Source organism: Lepisosteus platostomus, chromosome 1 (genome assembly GCF_059453375.1).
Source record: "Lepisosteus platostomus isolate fLepPlt1 chromosome 1, fLepPlt1.hap1, whole genome shotgun sequence".
Classification (NCBI taxonomy): domain Eukaryota; kingdom Metazoa; phylum Chordata; class Actinopteri; order Semionotiformes; family Lepisosteidae; genus Lepisosteus; species Lepisosteus platostomus.
The window spans coordinates 1,064,645-1,082,717 of NC_142611.1; the positions used below are offsets into that span (position 1 = coordinate 1,064,645).

At 47.2% G+C, this 18,073-nt stretch overlaps 1 protein-coding gene across 11 annotated transcripts in view; it reads right to left on the bottom strand.

Moving 5' to 3' along the window:
* clocka (clock circadian regulator a) overlaps window positions 1-18,073 on the bottom strand; it is a 59,727-nt gene that overhangs the window by 10,752 nt on the left and 30,902 nt on the right. For 9 of the 11 annotated variants that reach the window (XM_088633228.1, XM_088633201.1, XM_088633246.1 and 6 more), the window contains 16 exons: window positions 14,546-14,733; window positions 14,101-14,192; window positions 11,281-11,340; window positions 10,653-10,801; window positions 10,465-10,556; window positions 9,863-9,952; window positions 9,263-9,383; window positions 8,926-9,039; window positions 7,170-7,288; window positions 6,766-6,848; window positions 6,296-6,402; window positions 3,108-3,255; window positions 2,706-2,781; window positions 2,087-2,231; window positions 1,081-1,184; window positions 202-297 (listed from right to left, as the gene is read on the bottom strand). In XM_088633228.1, the coding sequence (XP_088489354.1) occupies window positions 202-297; window positions 1,081-1,184; window positions 2,087-2,231; window positions 2,706-2,781; window positions 3,108-3,255; window positions 6,296-6,402; window positions 6,766-6,848; window positions 7,170-7,288; window positions 8,926-9,039; window positions 9,263-9,383; window positions 9,863-9,952; window positions 10,465-10,556; window positions 10,653-10,801; window positions 11,281-11,340; window positions 14,101-14,120 (1,524 nt within the window). In that variant the 5' untranslated portion in view covers window positions 14,121-14,192; window positions 14,546-14,733. The remainder of the gene's footprint in view (window positions 1-201; window positions 298-1,080; window positions 1,185-2,086; window positions 2,232-2,705; window positions 2,782-3,107; window positions 3,256-6,295; window positions 6,403-6,765; window positions 6,849-7,169; window positions 7,289-8,925; window positions 9,040-9,262; window positions 9,384-9,862; window positions 9,953-10,464; window positions 10,557-10,652; window positions 10,802-11,280; window positions 11,341-14,100; window positions 14,193-14,545; window positions 14,734-18,073) is intronic. The other 2 variants (XM_088633254.1, XM_088633237.1) reach the window with 1 other exon arrangement.

The following is an 18,073-nucleotide window of genomic DNA, read 5'->3' on the forward strand; positions in this document are numbered from 1 at the left end:
TGAACATCAGTATCAAAATCGGTGGACCGCAGCACAGAAAGAGAATTACAAACGAACGGACCCAACGATTACAGAGCTCATGTTGACGACACGCTGGCAGTCACTGTCATTATCTTTCACATTAATGGCAATAGCCCCGAGGGGGCAATTCTGTCCTGCCACAGTTTACTGCAGAGCTGCGCCGGGGCAGTAGGTCCTCACCTGCGACATGCTGGGCTGGATCTGCAGGCCCGCGGGCTGTGGAGCGATCACGGACGGGCCCAGAGTCTGGCCAGTGTTCTGGGAACTCATCGACTGCTGGAAAATTCAAACAGGGGAAAAACATTCTGCAGTTTTATCATCTGCCTGTAAGACCACAACCCTAATGTGACTTACAATTTGTCCATCGTGTAATTATATGTGAACCGAACATTCAGTAAATTATTTTCTGAACAGTAAGGGCTAGCATTTTCAAGAATCAAGAAAAGCATTATGTCTTAAAGCCAACACTTTTCCTTTTTTTTTTATATGCACAGAGTTTGTACTTGACAGTTGTTTTCTTAACGTATGTAAAGAGCTTCAGAAAATTTTTCACAAAACTAACAATTCTGTGTTTCCGAAGACTATGCTACACACTCTGAAACACGGTTCGCTTCTGCCAGCAGCAGTTTACCTGTATTGGCTGCTGACGACTCCTCTTGGACAGCAGATGCTGTGTCCACAGGTCTTTTAAATCACACAAGACCTTCATGTGAGCCAGTGATCATGTTTAGCGCCTCAGAGTAAAGGACAGCTTGCAAAGAGAGGAGACCGGCTGGCCCATCTTGCTCATTGGGAAGCTTAGTGCTGGTAGTGAGTCTAAAGTGTTGGTCAGTCAGCTCTTGAAGGAGCCCAGAGCTTGGGCTTCAACCACCTAGGAACACCCGCTCCAGACCCCCACCACTCTGCGTGCGAAGACGCATTCCCTACTGCCCGCTCGTGACTCCCTTTCAGTGTTAAACTGTGACCCCACCTCCCTTCCCTCCAACAGGCACTCTGTTGGGAGACTGTGTGTCTCCCCGCGACAGGACGGAGGGGACAGAGTGGGGGACGGGTACACACCTGACTGCTTACGGACGACCGTCTCTGCGAGGTCATCTCCACAGCCGAGGGCAGGGGCTGCCGCGGGGGGGGGCTGGTCTCCGTCTGTAACTTGGTGGGAGTTGCTGAGGAAAAGAGGAACGCAGCTGAACATAGCGTAGTTTATAATAATAATAATAATAATAATAATAATAATAATAATAATAATAATAATAGTGACTTTCAAGGGGCTTCTCAAAGCTCTTCACACTAAGGAAAAAAGGACACAATGAGAGGAGACAGCAGGACTGAACAATTAGACTGAGGGATGTAGTGGGAACGCAGAGGCGCAGATACAGAACCAGTTAAATAAAAGCCCTTCTAAAGAAGGTTCTGAGTCTGGACTGGAATGTGCTCAGGGCAGGTGACTCCCGATATCCTTGGGGACAGGAGCCCAGAGTTTCTGGGGCGCAGCAGGAGAAGGCACTGTCACCCACAGAATGTAGATGGGCTTAGGGGACAGACAGGAGACCAGACTTAGATGAATGAAGGACGTGCATATATACATATTCATTGTTATATTTCTCCTCTAGCCAGTGAAAGCATGGATACACCAAAACGCCTAAAATGAGGCACACCTAAAACGAAGGTTAATGCAGAAGTCGGAGAGCAATCTGTGCTCATATCTGTATAATCCCTGGATGATCAGATGATTCAGACGAGCTCAGGGACCAATGCGTATCCCATGCCCGCACAGATGAAGCGCCCGCCAGGGCAGGGACCCCACCGCGCCACACAGACCGCTGGACAGGCAGGACTACTTTCACCGCCTCAGTGCCTGGACGCCACAATTGCCTTTCACTAGTGTGAGGAGGACTGTATAGCAAACTCTCAGGACCTCTTCTGAACTGGACAATTCAAACTAGGACTCCAGCACATAGAGGCCAAGACTGGGCAGTGAGAAGCTGGAGCGTCAGGTGACCTCTGACCCCGCATTCCGACTCGCTCCTGGGAGCGGCACACGAGCTCAGGCTCCTGGGACACTTACAGGTGGGGTCGGACACAGCGGTGTGGGAAGAGGACTTCCTGGAGCTCCGCGACGAGGCCGAGGGAGTCCTGCTGCGGTCAAACCTCTCCAGGGCCTCTTTCAGACTGACTGTGTTCAGCTGGGAGTCGGACCCAGAGTCCTGGCTCTGCGCAAGGACAGACAGCTTGGGTTAGAGGAAACGAAAGAAACAACACGTTTTTTTTTTTTAAACCCAGTTTATTCTGGGTGCTTGCCAGCAGGCTGTAAAGGTTCAAAGCGTTAAATGCATGCCTATTAACAGGTGGGTGTTTATTTCAAGCCAGGCACACTGACTTTTCTCATGGTGTATCTCGGGGTAAACAGCCAGCAAGCAGAGAGCTACAGGTCAGGGGAGCTACATTTATCACGCAGGTTTCCCATCGGCAGACTGAACGGATCTAATGGATCTAATGTCTGGTGTTACATGTCTCAGCGAGACTTTCAGAAGAACACCTGTACTATGTGTAGTGAACATAATCATGACTCGGTGATACATATGTCATCCGCGACGAAAACAAGCTCCAGTCCCGTTTTATTCCCGGGGTGCCGTATCCATCCCTCCCTCCCTCTCGGAAGGAGGCGTCGCCGCAAAGCAGCTGACCTTATCGGCAGCGATCTCCGGAGCGCACTCTTCGATTCCCAGCTCCCTCCGCTGCTCGGCCCTCACCTCGGCGTAGCTGCAGGACACCGAGACAGACAGCGTTTGTGGCACCGTCCTGTTTCACCCGTCTCCCCACCGGGCTTGCACCGCACACGAGGCACGGCAGGTACCGCGTTTCCCGAAGCGCGACACAAACACGAGCAACTACTACACGAACATGAAATATTAAAACTCTAGCTTGGGTATCGGGCAGCGCAGCCGTCTAGGGAGCAGTGCTGTCTTCTGTATACAAATGCAACACGGTCCTTAAGCTTCACCGTGTCTAGTTTTACTTGACAACACGAAGAAGGCTCTTTCCTAGGGCACAAGGAGCCCCCTGTCTGTGCAGAGCCTGGTCTTTACCTCACGACAGTGTGTGTACAGACAATGAACTCGGGCCTGGAGTTCCACTGGTGGTAGGTAATGTAGTAGTGCGTCTGGAGCCAAATCCACTGCTGCCCTTTGGTGAGGAACCTGTAGTAGCAGGATTTTCCCTTCCCATACTGCATCACTAGAAGACAGAACGTACGCGAGTTGAGCTTGACATCAGCACCGGTCTCCTGTCATCCAGATCTACAAACGCTTCCACATGAACGCACCTGACACAGACTTTACCAAGCTTCAGGGGAAAAAGAAAAAAAACACGCTCTATTTAACACCAGTACACCTTTCAGCAAGAGGAAGGGCCAAAATGACAGAGCCGCCCGCTAACCGATGTTAATTATTCACATGTAAAAATATAACACGCGATATGACAACACAAACGAATGCGATTAAAAATTGATTAAGACCTTGTCAGTCAGATTTTCCAGCAACTCTTGGCTCTGCTTCAGTCCACAAGGTCACAAGTAACACAACGCTTCTGGTGAACCAAGCCTGAGTGAAGCTCTTCGTGAGCCTAACTCTGGACTGCTGGGATTCCTGGTTGACTTCATCTGACCTCACATGGCCTGAAGGCAGTGTGGAGGACTTACTGTACGTTTTCACCCAATGATTGCAGGTGGTGAGGGTGGACACCAACATATCCTCTACCCTGACTCTAAACACTGGAGCCCCGTTAGCTGTGCGCTTACCGCTCTCCTCTTCTCCTTATTTACCCATGATTGTGTCGCCAGGCATAACTCAAACTCCATCATTAAGTTTGTGGACGATACAACAGTCATCGGCCTGATCACAGATGGTGAAGAGTCTGCGTACAGGGAGGAGGTTGAAACAACCTCTCTCTGAACATCAGTAAGACTAAGGAGATGATCGTGGCTTACAGGAAACACCGGGGAGGAGATCACACACCTATCTACATCAGTGGGACTGCAGTGGAGAGGGTCAGCAGTTTTAAGTTCCTGGGAGTTAACATCACAGAGGACTTAACCTGGACCCAGCACACCAACATCGTGGTCAAGACAGCACAGTAGCGCCTGTTCTTTCTCCGCAGGCTAAAGAAGTTCAGCATGCCGTCACATATCCAGGCCAGCGCCTACAGGTGAGAGTATCCTATTGAGAGTATCCTGACTGGTTTATGAGCTGTTCCGCCCGGGATCGCAAAGTACTGCAGAGGGTGGTGAAGTCAGCACAGCTCATTACCGGCTGTGAGCTACCAAACATCCAGGATATCTACTCAGCTAGATGTCTAAGGAAGGCCAGGTCCATTCTCAAGGACCCCAGTCATCCCAGTCACAAACTGTTTTCCCTCTGTCCGGTAAACGGTACCGAAGCATTGGGTCAAAGTCCAGCAGATTACGGGACAGCTTCTACCTCCAGGCAGTAAGACTGCTAAACAGCCAACCAGCAGTTCCTTTAGCAAATCACTGTAATGGCTACATAGGCACACAGTTTTCATTGTATACAGCATACTACACTACTTGGACATAATGTATTGCAAAGGAACAAGTAAAATGTTTATTCCATGCTGAAAAGAGAAGAAAGAAAACACAACGTTTTGACTGTGGAGGCCTCTTTGGGTGTGAGAAAGACAGGGCAGACAGCAAAGATTAAATAGCACCAGAGAACAAAAGCTGGGAGAGGGGAGGAGGCGGGAGCAGGGGAGAGGCAGAGAGGCCACTCAGGTGGTGCGAAGTGGAGAGAGGTGAAGAGAGGGGTGAAGTCGAAACCTGCATGTGAATGGAGATCACACGAAAACAAGTCTGTCATTGAGAGAAGGGGGAAGGCGTGAACCAAGTTTCAGGATAATTGTTGTTCCTGACGTCTTTCTGCTGTGGGAGTTGAGAACCCCTTCTTTGAGAACAGAGACAGAGAGATCAGTGTGATGGCTGTCTGAGGTGAAATGAGAAACTATGGGTTTGGAGAAATCTTTAATCTTCCCAGCCCTAACATGCTCTCTGAAGCGGTCTCCTAGTCTCCTTCCGGTTTCTCCAATGTAGATAGCTGGGCATTTCCTGCAAGAGATACAGTAAATGAGGTTTCTGGAGGTACAACAGGTCACCTGGGTGATCCGGAATGGTCCTGAGGGGCCTTGAATGAGTGTGGTGTTAGATGTGTACTTGCAGGTGATACAGCGAGCCCTGTTGCAGGGGGAAGTACCTGGTGTGGATGATTGTTGAGGGTGATCAAGGGAGCTGTGAACAAGAAGGTTACACAGATTAGGTGGTCGATGATGGGGCGGTCAGAAAAGAAGGTACCAGTGGAGGGATCAGCCTGTAAGATGGAAAAGTTGCCGTTAATGGTCCTGGGGATAGAAAGTGTGTTAGGCTGGAAGGGAAGCACCAAAGGAATGCGCTTGGTAGGCCGGGGGTTCCTGATCGAATTGATGGTCTGGGGGCAGTTTTTGGCTCGGATGAGGGCCCTGTCAATAACATGGGTGGTATCCTCTGTTGATGAAAAAGAGAGTGAATTTTGAGTGCTTGGTTCTGCAATAACGTATTGCATACACCCTGGGCACATAGCAGCTCTGTTTATATTGAGTTCTGTCTGTGTTTATCTTATTCAATTTCTATTGCACTATTATTATGTAACCTTATTTTGTCATTTTAATTTGGTGATTTTTAACCCGCCCGGTGAGCTCGTAGAAAAGACATTTCATTGACAGCAATTTCTGCTGCACTCTGTATTGTTGCGCATTTGATAAATAAACTTTGATTCATTGATTGCTTTTAAGGGCCAAATGAAAGCATGACCTCCTTTTGTCTAATGAAGACACTAGGAGAAGTGTTTTAATTAAATTAAAGCTGCTTGCACTGCAATTATCCGCGGTGTGCCATTTCGGTAGTCCAGCTGATACTTACTGCATAAACTAGCAGCGCCTTAGAGAAGATGTCACCTCACTCAGGGACGCTAAAGCTCAAAATCTCAGAACACAAAATTGATCCTCAAAACAAAGGAGAGCCCGGAAAAATCCAGGCTAGCTACGCAGCTTCCAAAAACATGCTGAAAACGTTTCAGAATGTTTAAAAAAACATTAAACACGCCACAGATATTTGACTGTTATAAGGGGCAGACCTCGTTCTAAAGCCTGTTACCTTCAAACAGAAAAGCGTTTAAAATATTTATGTGTTGCCGTGTTCCTCTGCAGGCAGCACGCAACCTCATCTACTTACAGTGCTCGTGGCATTTTGCCAGAGTTTCCAGGTCGTCCACATGGTAGTAATCATAGCCAGATGTGCCAAGAACCTCAAACGGCAAGTAGCCGATTATTGGAGGAGCCCTGCATCCACAAAACAGAGAGAAAAAGCGTAAAACAGATACACCCCCCATTTAAGAGGTTTTTTGTCACAAAGGAATTTCTAGAGAAGCCACATCCCACTACTCCTGGAGCTGTTTTACATCCGCAACAGTTGCTGCAGCTCAGCGCAAGGCACGCTTTCAAAACAACCGCGTCTAAAATCCTTCACGCTCACAACAAAGGCAGCAAGCGGCTGCAGAGCTCGAAGGAGCAGGGGGCAAGATGTTCAAACGGCAGGCATGCTCAATGAGTGACTCCCTCCCTGTGACACAGTTTCATGGATACATACAAACACATTTTTGAAAAACTACCTGAAAGAAAAAAAAACACAAAAAAAACACTGGCCTGTGATCCAAGAAGAGAAACTTCCACTCCAAGCTGTGCCTTGAGGTGAATTCTTCATTAGGCTCTTCCACAGTGCACATTTCCTATTTAAAACGTGACAAAAAGAAATGCTCTGCAGTCTTGGAAATACACACAGCTGAGTGATAATGGGGTGACTGCTGATTAATAAATTCTGCCCTTGAAGAAACTCCTCTAGGCCACTTCTGAGAGGGTTTTTCACTTGCTCATTCATAATTAAACGTTTTTATACATTGTCCATGTTTCCGAAGGACCGAGGGAGCCTGCTATCAACGTTGATTCCTTAATCACACATAACAACGGATTTACAGACGTATCACCAGATCGCACAATACTTTCATAAACTAAAATCCCTTGAGGTTTTAATATCCTGAAAAATTACTTACCTTGATAAACTGAGGTTTAGCCAACCTCACAGTTGCTATAAAGCAGACTCTGTCTTCGTACGAAGGCCTTAGTGACCTCTGTATGACTCCCTCAAAGCCATTTCTTGTGGAAGTAGGCACTAGAAAAGGAAACAGCAGAATGTCGTACACTGCAGAGAACACCAGGCTGCCACAGATACTCTGAACACTTCCCGACTCATGGATTCACTAAAAACTCAAACAGAATATTAAAGCCCTATAATCAGCACAGTGTCTTGAAAGTTTTAAACATCTAAAAAAAACTTTTTAACTTCAATCAGATGGCTATATTCACTGGGAAAAAAATAATAATGCACCACATTTTTGAAACTCGTGCTTGCGGGAGATATTTCAAAACTGAATTATGCTTTTAAAAAGCACATCACTTCACATTCCACAAGAATGAAAGCAAAGGAAGACATTAACTATACACCACATGGACGGGTTAGGTTAAAAACAGAACCTTAGTTCTCTAATATGTATAATATGCTCATAAAACACAAACATAATGCTATATCAACAGTGAGAAACAGAATAACAGCGTGCTGTACACTGGTTCATGGGTGTTTGTAGCTGAAACAGTGCCTTGCATATTTAAACACCACAAACCACTCATCCATGGGAGAAACAATAACTACAGTCCAGTTTATCTGTTTTTACTGGCAGAAAACTTAGAAGGGTCAGGTCTGGTCTCAGTTTTAGAAGCAAGACCCACATGCAGGTGTGAGGCGTGTGGCAAAGGCCTGCAAAAAGAAACTCACTGCTGTGAATCAAGGAGGAGGTTAACAACTTTGCTTTCCAGTGTGGACTGAACCTCCATATTTTCTTTTGGAATTCACACCATGACCTCTTTGTGTGTCTTACCGAGCTTTTGAACAATAACCAGAATGGAGACTTTAAGTAGGGTTTGTGCTGCTTTGTGCTGTACCCTTACATGGGACTGTTATTGGGCAGCGGAGCACTTTTAGCAGCAGCCACGGCGTTCAAGATAACGTATCTGCAGGTCCTTCCTCCCGGCGGCTGTCAGGGTGTATAACACTGCCCTGGGCTAGGACTGCTAGCCCTTCATCTGCTCAGGACAGCATGTTGCACTATTGTACTTTCTGGACACTGCATTATTATACTGTTTATACTGTGGTATTTTCAGCCTGTATATACCTATGCACACTTTTACACATATTTTATATATTTATTTTATTTTTGTATTTTATATACTTTTTAATGACTCTTAAGTGTAGTTATTTTAATTTTAACATTCTGATGTCTGTCTTGCTTGTCTTGGGCTGGGCTGCTGTAACACCTCAGTTTCCCTTCGGGATCACTAATATCGTCTCTCTCTTATCTTAAACTCCAGGAACACGTAAAGGGAGGTGTTATACTTAAACATGTGGTGTTTTGTGCAATTGGCTAGTGCTCTTCACAGAAAATGACCTGACTTTTAAACTGTCATGTTCTTCGCGCTGATGTAAATGCACATTAACTTGGCCATCTCTGATTATATCATCTAAGCTTACTCTTTTACTAACTACCGTAACAGTCACAGGCTTAATTACAGTGATTTTAGCACCATAGCAGCGTTCTGTTCATTTACTGTTTTTCACTGTTTACTTACTATTAAATTAATTTGTTATGTTTAACTGCATTGTTATAGTACATTTCATTTCTCAGTTGTGGCCATGAAAGAACATGCAGACAAAGAGTTCACACAAGGCAGAACATGAACAGATTCTGCACTCACCATTATTCAAAGACTTGAAATTTCCTATAAATTTAACATATTCATACACAGGGGGTTCCTTGGGGTCTATTGTTCCTCGTAGCATATGGCAACAGAATTCTAACTGGTTTTTTGCTGAAAATAAAAAAAACGGAAAAAGATTAGACAATGTGAGCACATGTGTAAGAAAGTCCTCAACCCTGGCCATCCATTAGACATACTCAGTAAGCTGTGTAGTTTAACTATAATGGAGACTGAATCATAAAGAACTACAATCTGTACGATATGTGCAACAGGCTCAATGCAAAGAACAGCGATGCTCATGATCGTGACCTTTTGATCTTTGGAAATCACTCACCCTTTAAATACTCTGGTGTCAGAGTCTCCCCTTCCAGCATCTGGCTAGAAAGTACTTTATACACCTCGGAATGCTCCCCCAATGGGAGGAAATTTAACAGATTCTGATCCAGAAGATCGGACTGAAAAAAAAACCCCACAAAAGGCTGAATGAGAATGTTTGAACGTTTCGGTCTCAGACTGTAAAAGCAATTTATATTACCAGCCCCAGACAATGTACACACCCAGCACATAACTTAAAAATATCACACAGAAGGGGCCAAAAAAATCATATTGTGAATCCCAGTTTCTCCATTGCAAGACATTGCTTGACTAATTAAAAAAAACAGGAGTTCAAGAAAGCAGAGAAGAGACAATCACATAAGGAACTATATTTTTTGACAAAACCCAACACCACAACCTGACTCCAACTCAGAATGCCATACATGCCCTAATTTACTTAACATGGTGTAAATAAAAACTCAGATTGTATAGCATAATGTTTTAATTCAATCTAGTGTTGAATTAATTCTGATCTGCACATTAGGACAAAAACATTATCGCATAACCATCTCCTAGGCATAAGGAATTTGAACGGAAGCCCTAGTTTTGAGATACTTACAGGTAAATGTTCAAGTAAGGAAGTAACACTCTCTGAAACATATATTATATTTCCATCTGTCATTATTGCCAGGAAGAAGCCATCTAGCGCCTGTAAAATTAAACACACGGATCCACAAATCAATTTTAGCAGTGGCAATTTTCAAACAGCCTGAGGGATTTCACGAGTGGGTTTTCAAACAGCAAGATTCATGCTGTGTGTCACACGAGCTGAGGCTGTATCCCTCTCCCGTCTTCTAGCGCAGCTGGAAAAGCCGTCGTGACTATCAGCAGAGGCTCTCTGGGAGAGCCAGCTGCCAGCCCCAGCAGGACGTGTGCGACAAGCTGAGAGCAGGAGAGCCCCATCCAGCCACAGATGCTTAGCAAGAATTAAAAGCAAACAGACGGCAATATCAATAAACACTTGAGCTACAATAATTAGTGATGAGGCTGTCATTAGGAGAAATGAATTACAGGGCACTTCCCTGACTCCAACAGGTTTTTGTAATCATCCCCGACAACCAGCTGCAAACTAGACTCTCTTCAAATGCTCCTGACAAGCAGGAAGCACGTGCCATATCAGCGGAGGGGTCCCGGGGTGCCGAGGAGCCCCAGTGCACTCACCTCTAGCATCAGCTGTGTAAACTCTTCATTACTGAGGAACGGGGGCTTCCAGTCTTGTCGGATCTCACTGGACTCCGACTGTGCAGCAATTTCTAACACACACACAGAAGAAACAATGACCTCACACTGAAAGCTTGTACACACACACACAAAGGGTGCAGAGGGGTCAGGCGGGAGAGCCCGTGTACCTTTGTGCTTGCGCAGGAAGTCGATGCTCTTCTGCAGGATGGTGGACTTGTCCATCTTCCGGCTGTTCCCGGGCAGCATGGAGCCCAGCTCTTTGATGAGCACATTGAACTGGTCTCTGCGTTTCTTCTCCGACTTGTTCCTGGACACCCTGTGGTCCACACATTGAGAGTGCTCACTTTCACAGTAACATGACACGGCACACAGCCGTAACACAGCCACCAGGCTCGTCACTTTACAACCGAAATGTGCAAATATCTCTTCCAACTTTCAGAAAGCGCTCAGCATGACACCAAATATCTTACTGCAGTCTGTCTCTTTATTAAGGTTTTGAGTGAAGTTCCAGTAACAAAGTGTCCTTCAAACAGTGCAGCTGCAGAACCTTACTAGTGCAATGCGCTGAGGCACAAGTATGAGGGGACCAGCGCAAGAGACTCTTATCAGTCCTCGGTACACAACAGAGTGGTCTATGACAAACACAAGGATACACAGACTTACACTTCGCCTACACAGCTTGGACAGCTTTACTCGGAGCTGAAAATGTAAATTCCAGAGACAATACAATCTTCTGGAACATATATACACCATCTTGGACAGAAGGGGCTATTTTTCTGTGGAGTGCAAATCTACCTTTTTGCTTTATCCTTGTCATCCTCTTCCATTAATCCATCAAAAATGCTACTGTCATCCCTGTAAAGAAAACAGCATATGAAGCCACAGATCTGTGATACATAAACCAAAATCAAATATTACATTTCTATATATAGCCATTTCCAATTAAGAACACTGTTACATACAGAGCTCTTCTCCTGACTGACTGGTCTCTCCGAAGGCTGCTGACGCCCCTCAGATACAAGACCATCCTGCTGGAGAGCGCTGCGCTGGGGGTAGCGCCCCTCTGAACCGGTCAGGGGGGTCCCCCTGTGCTCTCCTTCTCCCCACGTGAGCTGAGGACCCCTCTCTGACTTTCCCTCCCACCTCTGCGAGGACTGCTCCCTATATTGACCATCTCGACACCTTGGCGTATCTGAACGGTCAGCTCTTCAGGCCCAGTCTAGGGGAGAACAGGGCCCGACCGCCAAGCGCCCCAGCTGTCCGCCAGCTCGGACGACAGTCACCTCGAGCAGGTGCTATACGGCACGCACAGAGCCGAAACCCGCTGGCTTATAATGACTGATGACAACAGAAGTGTTAAACACCCTCTCCAGTGATGTGGTCTCCTCCTTTTTTTAGCTCGAGGGTGGGAACTGTACTACTCCCCTGATAGTGGCTGTCAGACTCAAATCTATTTTTAACCCCTTTTTTAATCCTGTGAATTCTCAGCCCAGTGCGTCACCCCTGGGCACAATCAGTGAGTGAAGTCTGCTTCACGAGAGGGTTTCCTGCACACTCGCCAACCCCATGCTGGCAGTGGTTCCATAAGAGGCGCGTGGGCGTTAAAGACAGTGACTGGAAAAGGCAGGTTAACATCCCCAGTTAGCAATGGAATCAAAGCAGCAGGTTTGTGATTAAAATAAAAAAAAGACTAAGATACTGGGAGAGTGCGCAAAGCTTCAGGAAACATGCTTCCCCAGCAACAAAACCTCTGACTGGTCAGTGAGGATCCCCCACTCTGGGAGCTAAACAGAACAGCGCCAGGGTTTTAAAAGTTTAACTGCAGAAAATCTGAGGCACATTTCAATTTCTCCCTCTCCTAGATCACGTTTTCAGCACATCATCTCCACAGTTTCATGACGCACTGCTTTAATCACTGCCAGCTCTTTAAAAGAGACAAAGCCAATTTTCTTCAATATAAAGGTACTTAAACTCCCCCCAGCACATCATGACACTTTTAGATATTACAAGGATTAATTTCAGAGTCCATGTACGCCTGCAGTGCTTGGGGAAAAAAACACATCACATTGAACAGATATAATGAAACAAACAGAGGCTTAGAAACACATGGGAAAAGAAGGAATGCAAACACTAATTAAAAGCCTAGCTAAACAGACGAGTCAAGGAGCTGACAGGTCTGGGACGGGCAGAGTGAGCTCCAGAACATCTGAAAGCATGCGCCCCAGAAACACCCGCAGGCTCCACTACACGAGCACACGCTTTGCGATTTCTGCTCTGCAGTTTCGATGTGTGCTGCTGGTAGATCGTGTGGCGGCACGTACAGGGCACACAGTAACGAGAGCAGCAGGGGCACAGACACCATCTTTCCATCTGGAAGGACGGGCCTCCTGTCTGCCCACAACGAAGGAGACTGGCAGCATTGGAAATGCCAGTCTGTCACAAGAGCCCTCAATCCTCTCGTCTCAAAGGCGAGGCAGATTACGAAACCCCTTGGAGGATCACCACCACGCGCTTCCTGGCCACTCAGCCCAAGCAGTCAAGTGGCACTAAGCGTTCTCTTGGCCTTAATTTCGCAGTGCAGAAATGCTACCGCAGAACAGAAACAGAAATCCTACTACATGGCTCAAAGCAATATTAATACAGAATGTGAGAAAACTACAGAAAGATCCTGGAATCTCAGGAGCTCATGGTAAGACTCATGTCATCGCAGAGTCACAAGCGATGATGTCGGAAACCCCTGAGTTAAAGGGGCTAGCTAACTTAATGCCTAGTGCACCTGAATAATTTAGGCTTCAAAACGGTGTTTCCAAGGCTGCTGTCTTACAGTAGGAGCTCAAACAGGCAAAATAAAAAATCCCAGGTGACCTGGCTCTTATCAAAGATGTAAAGGTTCCCAAAAGAAAAACTCTGGCAATTCAACAAGTTCAATCATCCTTGTCGATATCAGTTTCATCGAATGCTTGTCCAAATAACGGTATACAGAGACCGCTGGCAAAATCAGTCAGAAGGCAGAAAATACCAGAGACGTACTCAGTTCTGTGTCGTACTGCACGCTTCCTGAGCTGTTGCCCCTAAAGCCGGAGCAGGAGGCTCTGCCACCCTGCCTTTGACACGCCCCCCCCCCCCGGCGAGAGAGCTCACGTGCGATGTTACTGGGCGGGAAAGGAAACCAGCATTAAAAACTCTGGAGAGAAGGCGCCCTAGTGATTCACCCTTCTCTAGCTTCTGATGGTGGGGAAAAGAAAAAAAACGGTTACACTTCAGAATAGGAACCACTTCCAGGCGTGACGCTGTTAATGAATCAGCTAATTGAGTGCCAGCATGAACATGTGCCTTACTGAATTACGTGTGCTTCATTCTTACTGGAGAGGCATGTATACGAGTCGGGTATCGCTGATGAAGAGCACGCACCGAACCACCCTGCATACAGGAGCTGTCATGATGGGAAAACACTCTTTGCCGACAGGACAGGACACTGCTCAGATGTCTGCGAGCCAGGAGCAAAGCTGTGCGTCGTTTCTCGGGTGCAATTCCCACCACGCTTTGCCGCGGCTGATATTGACAAGCACAAGGAGAGAGGTGCAGTGAAGGTGGAAGACAGGAGGGGGAACCTACCGGTCTACGCTGGAGGTCATCTTATAGCTTGTTCAGGGTCGCAGTCGCAGGGAATCACACTTTAATCGTGAGGTAGACATTTGTGACTGCACCTGGGGAGACAAAATCGAGAAGAGCACACGCTTGAGGTACCTCCGCAGCGAAGCTGTCGGGGCGCCTGTCTGTGCGCGGCCAGCCAGGTCGAGACCGGACACGGGCGGGAAGCACGAAGAGGGGCACTCTAAAGGTGGAGACACTGACCAATCAGGACAGGGGCGGTCTTGCCCCCCGCAGAGGTCACAAAGGTCAGCAGAAAGGCTTCAACACTCCGCTGGACACGAGCAGAACTGGTCTTAGAGACAGAGAAGGAGAGTTTTTTTTCCCCTGCTACGGGGACGAGGAGGCCGGAAGGGACTATGCTGTCGCTGAACCTGCGTCCGGGGGACAAGAGCAATCTGGGTCTCACCTCCAATACAGTGCAGAGCCGCCTGTGACGCGAGGGGGTGGAGCGGCGCCGAAGGCCCGGCCCGAGAGCGCCTCGGGTCCCGTCAGTTCTGGCACAGGTCCCTGGAGGGCGACGGGCAGCTGGGGTCCTCAGGCAGCGGCGCGAGTCGACTCGAGCGGGCGCACAGACACCGCATGACAACGCGCCACCTGTCCGGGAGAGACGCCTTTCATCAGTGCGCGCCGCTCCGTTTCCCAGAATTCCAAACACCAGGAAGGAAAGTGAACACACTTCCTGCGACTCCACGACACTGAGCCGTCACCACACGTCTGACGAGCGACATGCAGTCATCGCACATACCCAGCTCTTCAATATTACCACTTAACAACACAGAGGAAGGTAATAAAGCACCAGCTACAACAACTGCTTTCCTTCCCAGGAGTAACACTGCCGAACACAGACCATAAAACAGGGCAAACAAATCAATTTGTATCGCATATCAAGAGACAGGGCAAACACCCCCAACATATCACATTGGTCCAAGTCCTCAAAGGGCTGCAGGCGACAAGACAAACAAAACTACCACTGTTACATATCAAAGAACGGGACAAGCACTCAAATTGTGAAACAAACCTCTTTCTGAGCCTACACAAGAGTCAGGAAACCCTTGCAGTGCGTCTGTTCTACAGAGCAGACCCAGTCCGCGTTGCTGTCCTTATTGAGGCTCATTAAAACTGAATCTGCACAAGACTGGGTCCTGCTCCACTGACGAAGAACTTCCCACGACAACATCTGTCAGCTTCCTCACTGCTGTCCTCTGCGTGCTTATGCCTGAACAGCAGCTTTGCCAAGGGCTTGGGTTCGAGCACTCCCAGCTGTGGCAATGCCAAAAAGGTGGAGCTGCAGAGGGGGCAAATGTGCAGATCTCTAAATCATTCAGAGTCAACCTTCAGGCCTTAGAGAGCCTTACTGATTTCTGGTTTTTAACTGTACCAGAGCTTCGTTACTTAATTGTCTTGATTATTGGCTTGATTAGTTTTAATCACCAAAGTTTCCATGTCTTCAGCTATGAAGGAGGCTGAGTTCCACATAAGCCCCTGCAGGGCTGTGTCTCTGCAGGACCTGAGGTTTTGCTCACAGGTGGTCTCCTCCCAGGTTTACAAAGCGAAGAACAATTTTACCAAGAGAGAATAACTGCGCCGAGCCAGGAAAGGGTCTTTAATACTGATTTGTCAATCAAAAATCTGAAATCAAAGTGTAACAAAAAAAAAACAGCAGGCTCAAGAAACTGCAGTAAGTGGGATGTACTTCGTGCTGATACAGTCATGTCTGGATTCTCCTTAGAGTGCCAAGGCTTCTCCCAGCATGCTCTGCGCTGCACAAGGAGAAGCATGTGTCACTGTCACGGAAGTTTTTCACATCAATATTCAATTGTGGAGTTTTCACAGACTCTAGGAGAAAGAGGCAATACAGCTGCAAGACAAATGTAGAAGCCAAAGGCTAGATTGTCTTTCAGAAAAAATAGGTCACCTTCTACAAACCATACAGCACAGCCAGTCAGTTCTGAGATATAGGACTGTCTATTTTCAAGGATATGGGAAAACATACTAAATTGCCTCGACGCAAATGTTTATTTCTGTGAACAATAGATGATAGGGAAATGTCTGGCTATGAAAGCTTCCTTTTAAATGACAGTGTGGTTGTGCATGAGTGCAGGACTGCACGATCGCATTTCATCAGAGAGCCATGACTCAGAACACCTCTGCTCTACTCTTTCGGCTCACACTGTGAGGGGAACACAGCCGAAGACATCTCAGTCTAATCAAGAAGGGCACTGGGTGACTTTAGTTTAACTGTGAATCTAAGGATTTGAAAACTGCATTGGTGTCTCTTGGTGAATCTTCCCTAGCACACAGAAGTTTTTTTTACTTCAATACTAGATGTAATCAAGCTTTTTAAAACATTCAGAGAACAAGTAAAGGTTTATTGCATGCTGAAAAGAGAAGAAAAGAAACGTAACGTTTCGGCTGCTTAGCCTTCTTCGGGTGTGAGGACCTACTTGAACTCCTTTTAAAAAGGTAATATTTTAATTAAGATGTAGGAACAAAGAAGGGGCATGCAGATAGTTTTAAATGATATAGTGAATCCAGAAGAGTTGATCATACTTTAGATGCAATCCATTTGTTCTCGAGTTAGCCAAAACTCTGCAGTTGCAATCCCAGAGTCTGAAGAACGGGGTGCTCTGCAGTTACACAGAGATCGCTGACGGCCCACACACCACGGCGAGTCCTCGTGATGCCACTGGGCGTGGGACTGGTCTGGCACCGCCACCCCGGGGGGGCCAGAGGGGCGCGGGACGTGCCCGGGGGGGCGGAGCGCAGGGAGACGCAGAGCCAGAGCTTCCCCAGTGCACCAGGCACCAGGCGCGACAGGTGCTGGAGCACACAACACCGATCAAAACACAAAACAGAGGGACGCACTAGGAACAGAGGAGCACCGGATGTCCAAAGTTAACTCCTATGACAAACTACAGTCAACAACGAAACCCTGTGGACTAGCCATAATTACAGTTATTACAGTTCAATTGACGACGACAATTTTGGACACAATTAATCTTGGCATACTCCCAGTTTCAAACTGGAATGAGCAAATACATCCCAATCCGTCTGAAGTGGTTTGGAGTGTCATTAATTAATTAATAATTATGATAATATAATTAGAATAATAATAATAAAGCACTTTTTGGATACTCCACTCAAAGTGCTCTACAGGTATTGGGGGATCCCCTCCACCACCATCAACGTGTGGCCCCCACCTGGAGGATGCGCTGGCACCCACAGTGTCCAGTACACTCCCCGTACACCAGCCAAGAACACCGAACTCTGTGAAACTCTATCCCTTCTGCAAGAAGACTGCTGGAGGTGCTGTACCTCCTGTCAGCCAGATCTGTCTAGCACCACGAGGTAAGCTCATTCGAGCTGGGACTGCAGTGATCCAGAAAATGGATTCTAGCCGTCCTCCAACCCACCGGGCTTCCCGGGGGAAAGGTAACGGCTCACTCACGCTGCCCTTTACTCAGCAGACGATTTACTGTCGCTGCTCTGAATATCTGCAACCTTCTATGATCGGATTGTTACACAGGAACCGTTCTCCCAAGTACCAGAACATGCTGCGAAAAGACAGAAGCATTTTTAAAATACGACTGCTATCAAAAGCTGGAGTTACAATTCCTAGGAGTTTTTCTTGTTTGGAGTATTGCACCATACAATACAGTAGTCGCCCTTCACCTGCTGACTCACAAGGGCTCCCCCACTCGCGGTGTGGCTCCTGTGTCCGTCTGCTCTGACAGCCCGCTCACACGCGAGCAACAGCACGCACTGCAGCTCCAGTCGAGCAAACTCACAGAGCCACAAAAACCAGACTCCAGCGCCAGTACTGGGCCAAGACACTGGCAGAGATAACGCTGAGGCCAGACTCCTTAACCTTTTTCGGAGAGTTCAAGTTTTTTTCCCCCTAATGAAATACTGGTATAGCTTTAGAAAGCAGCTA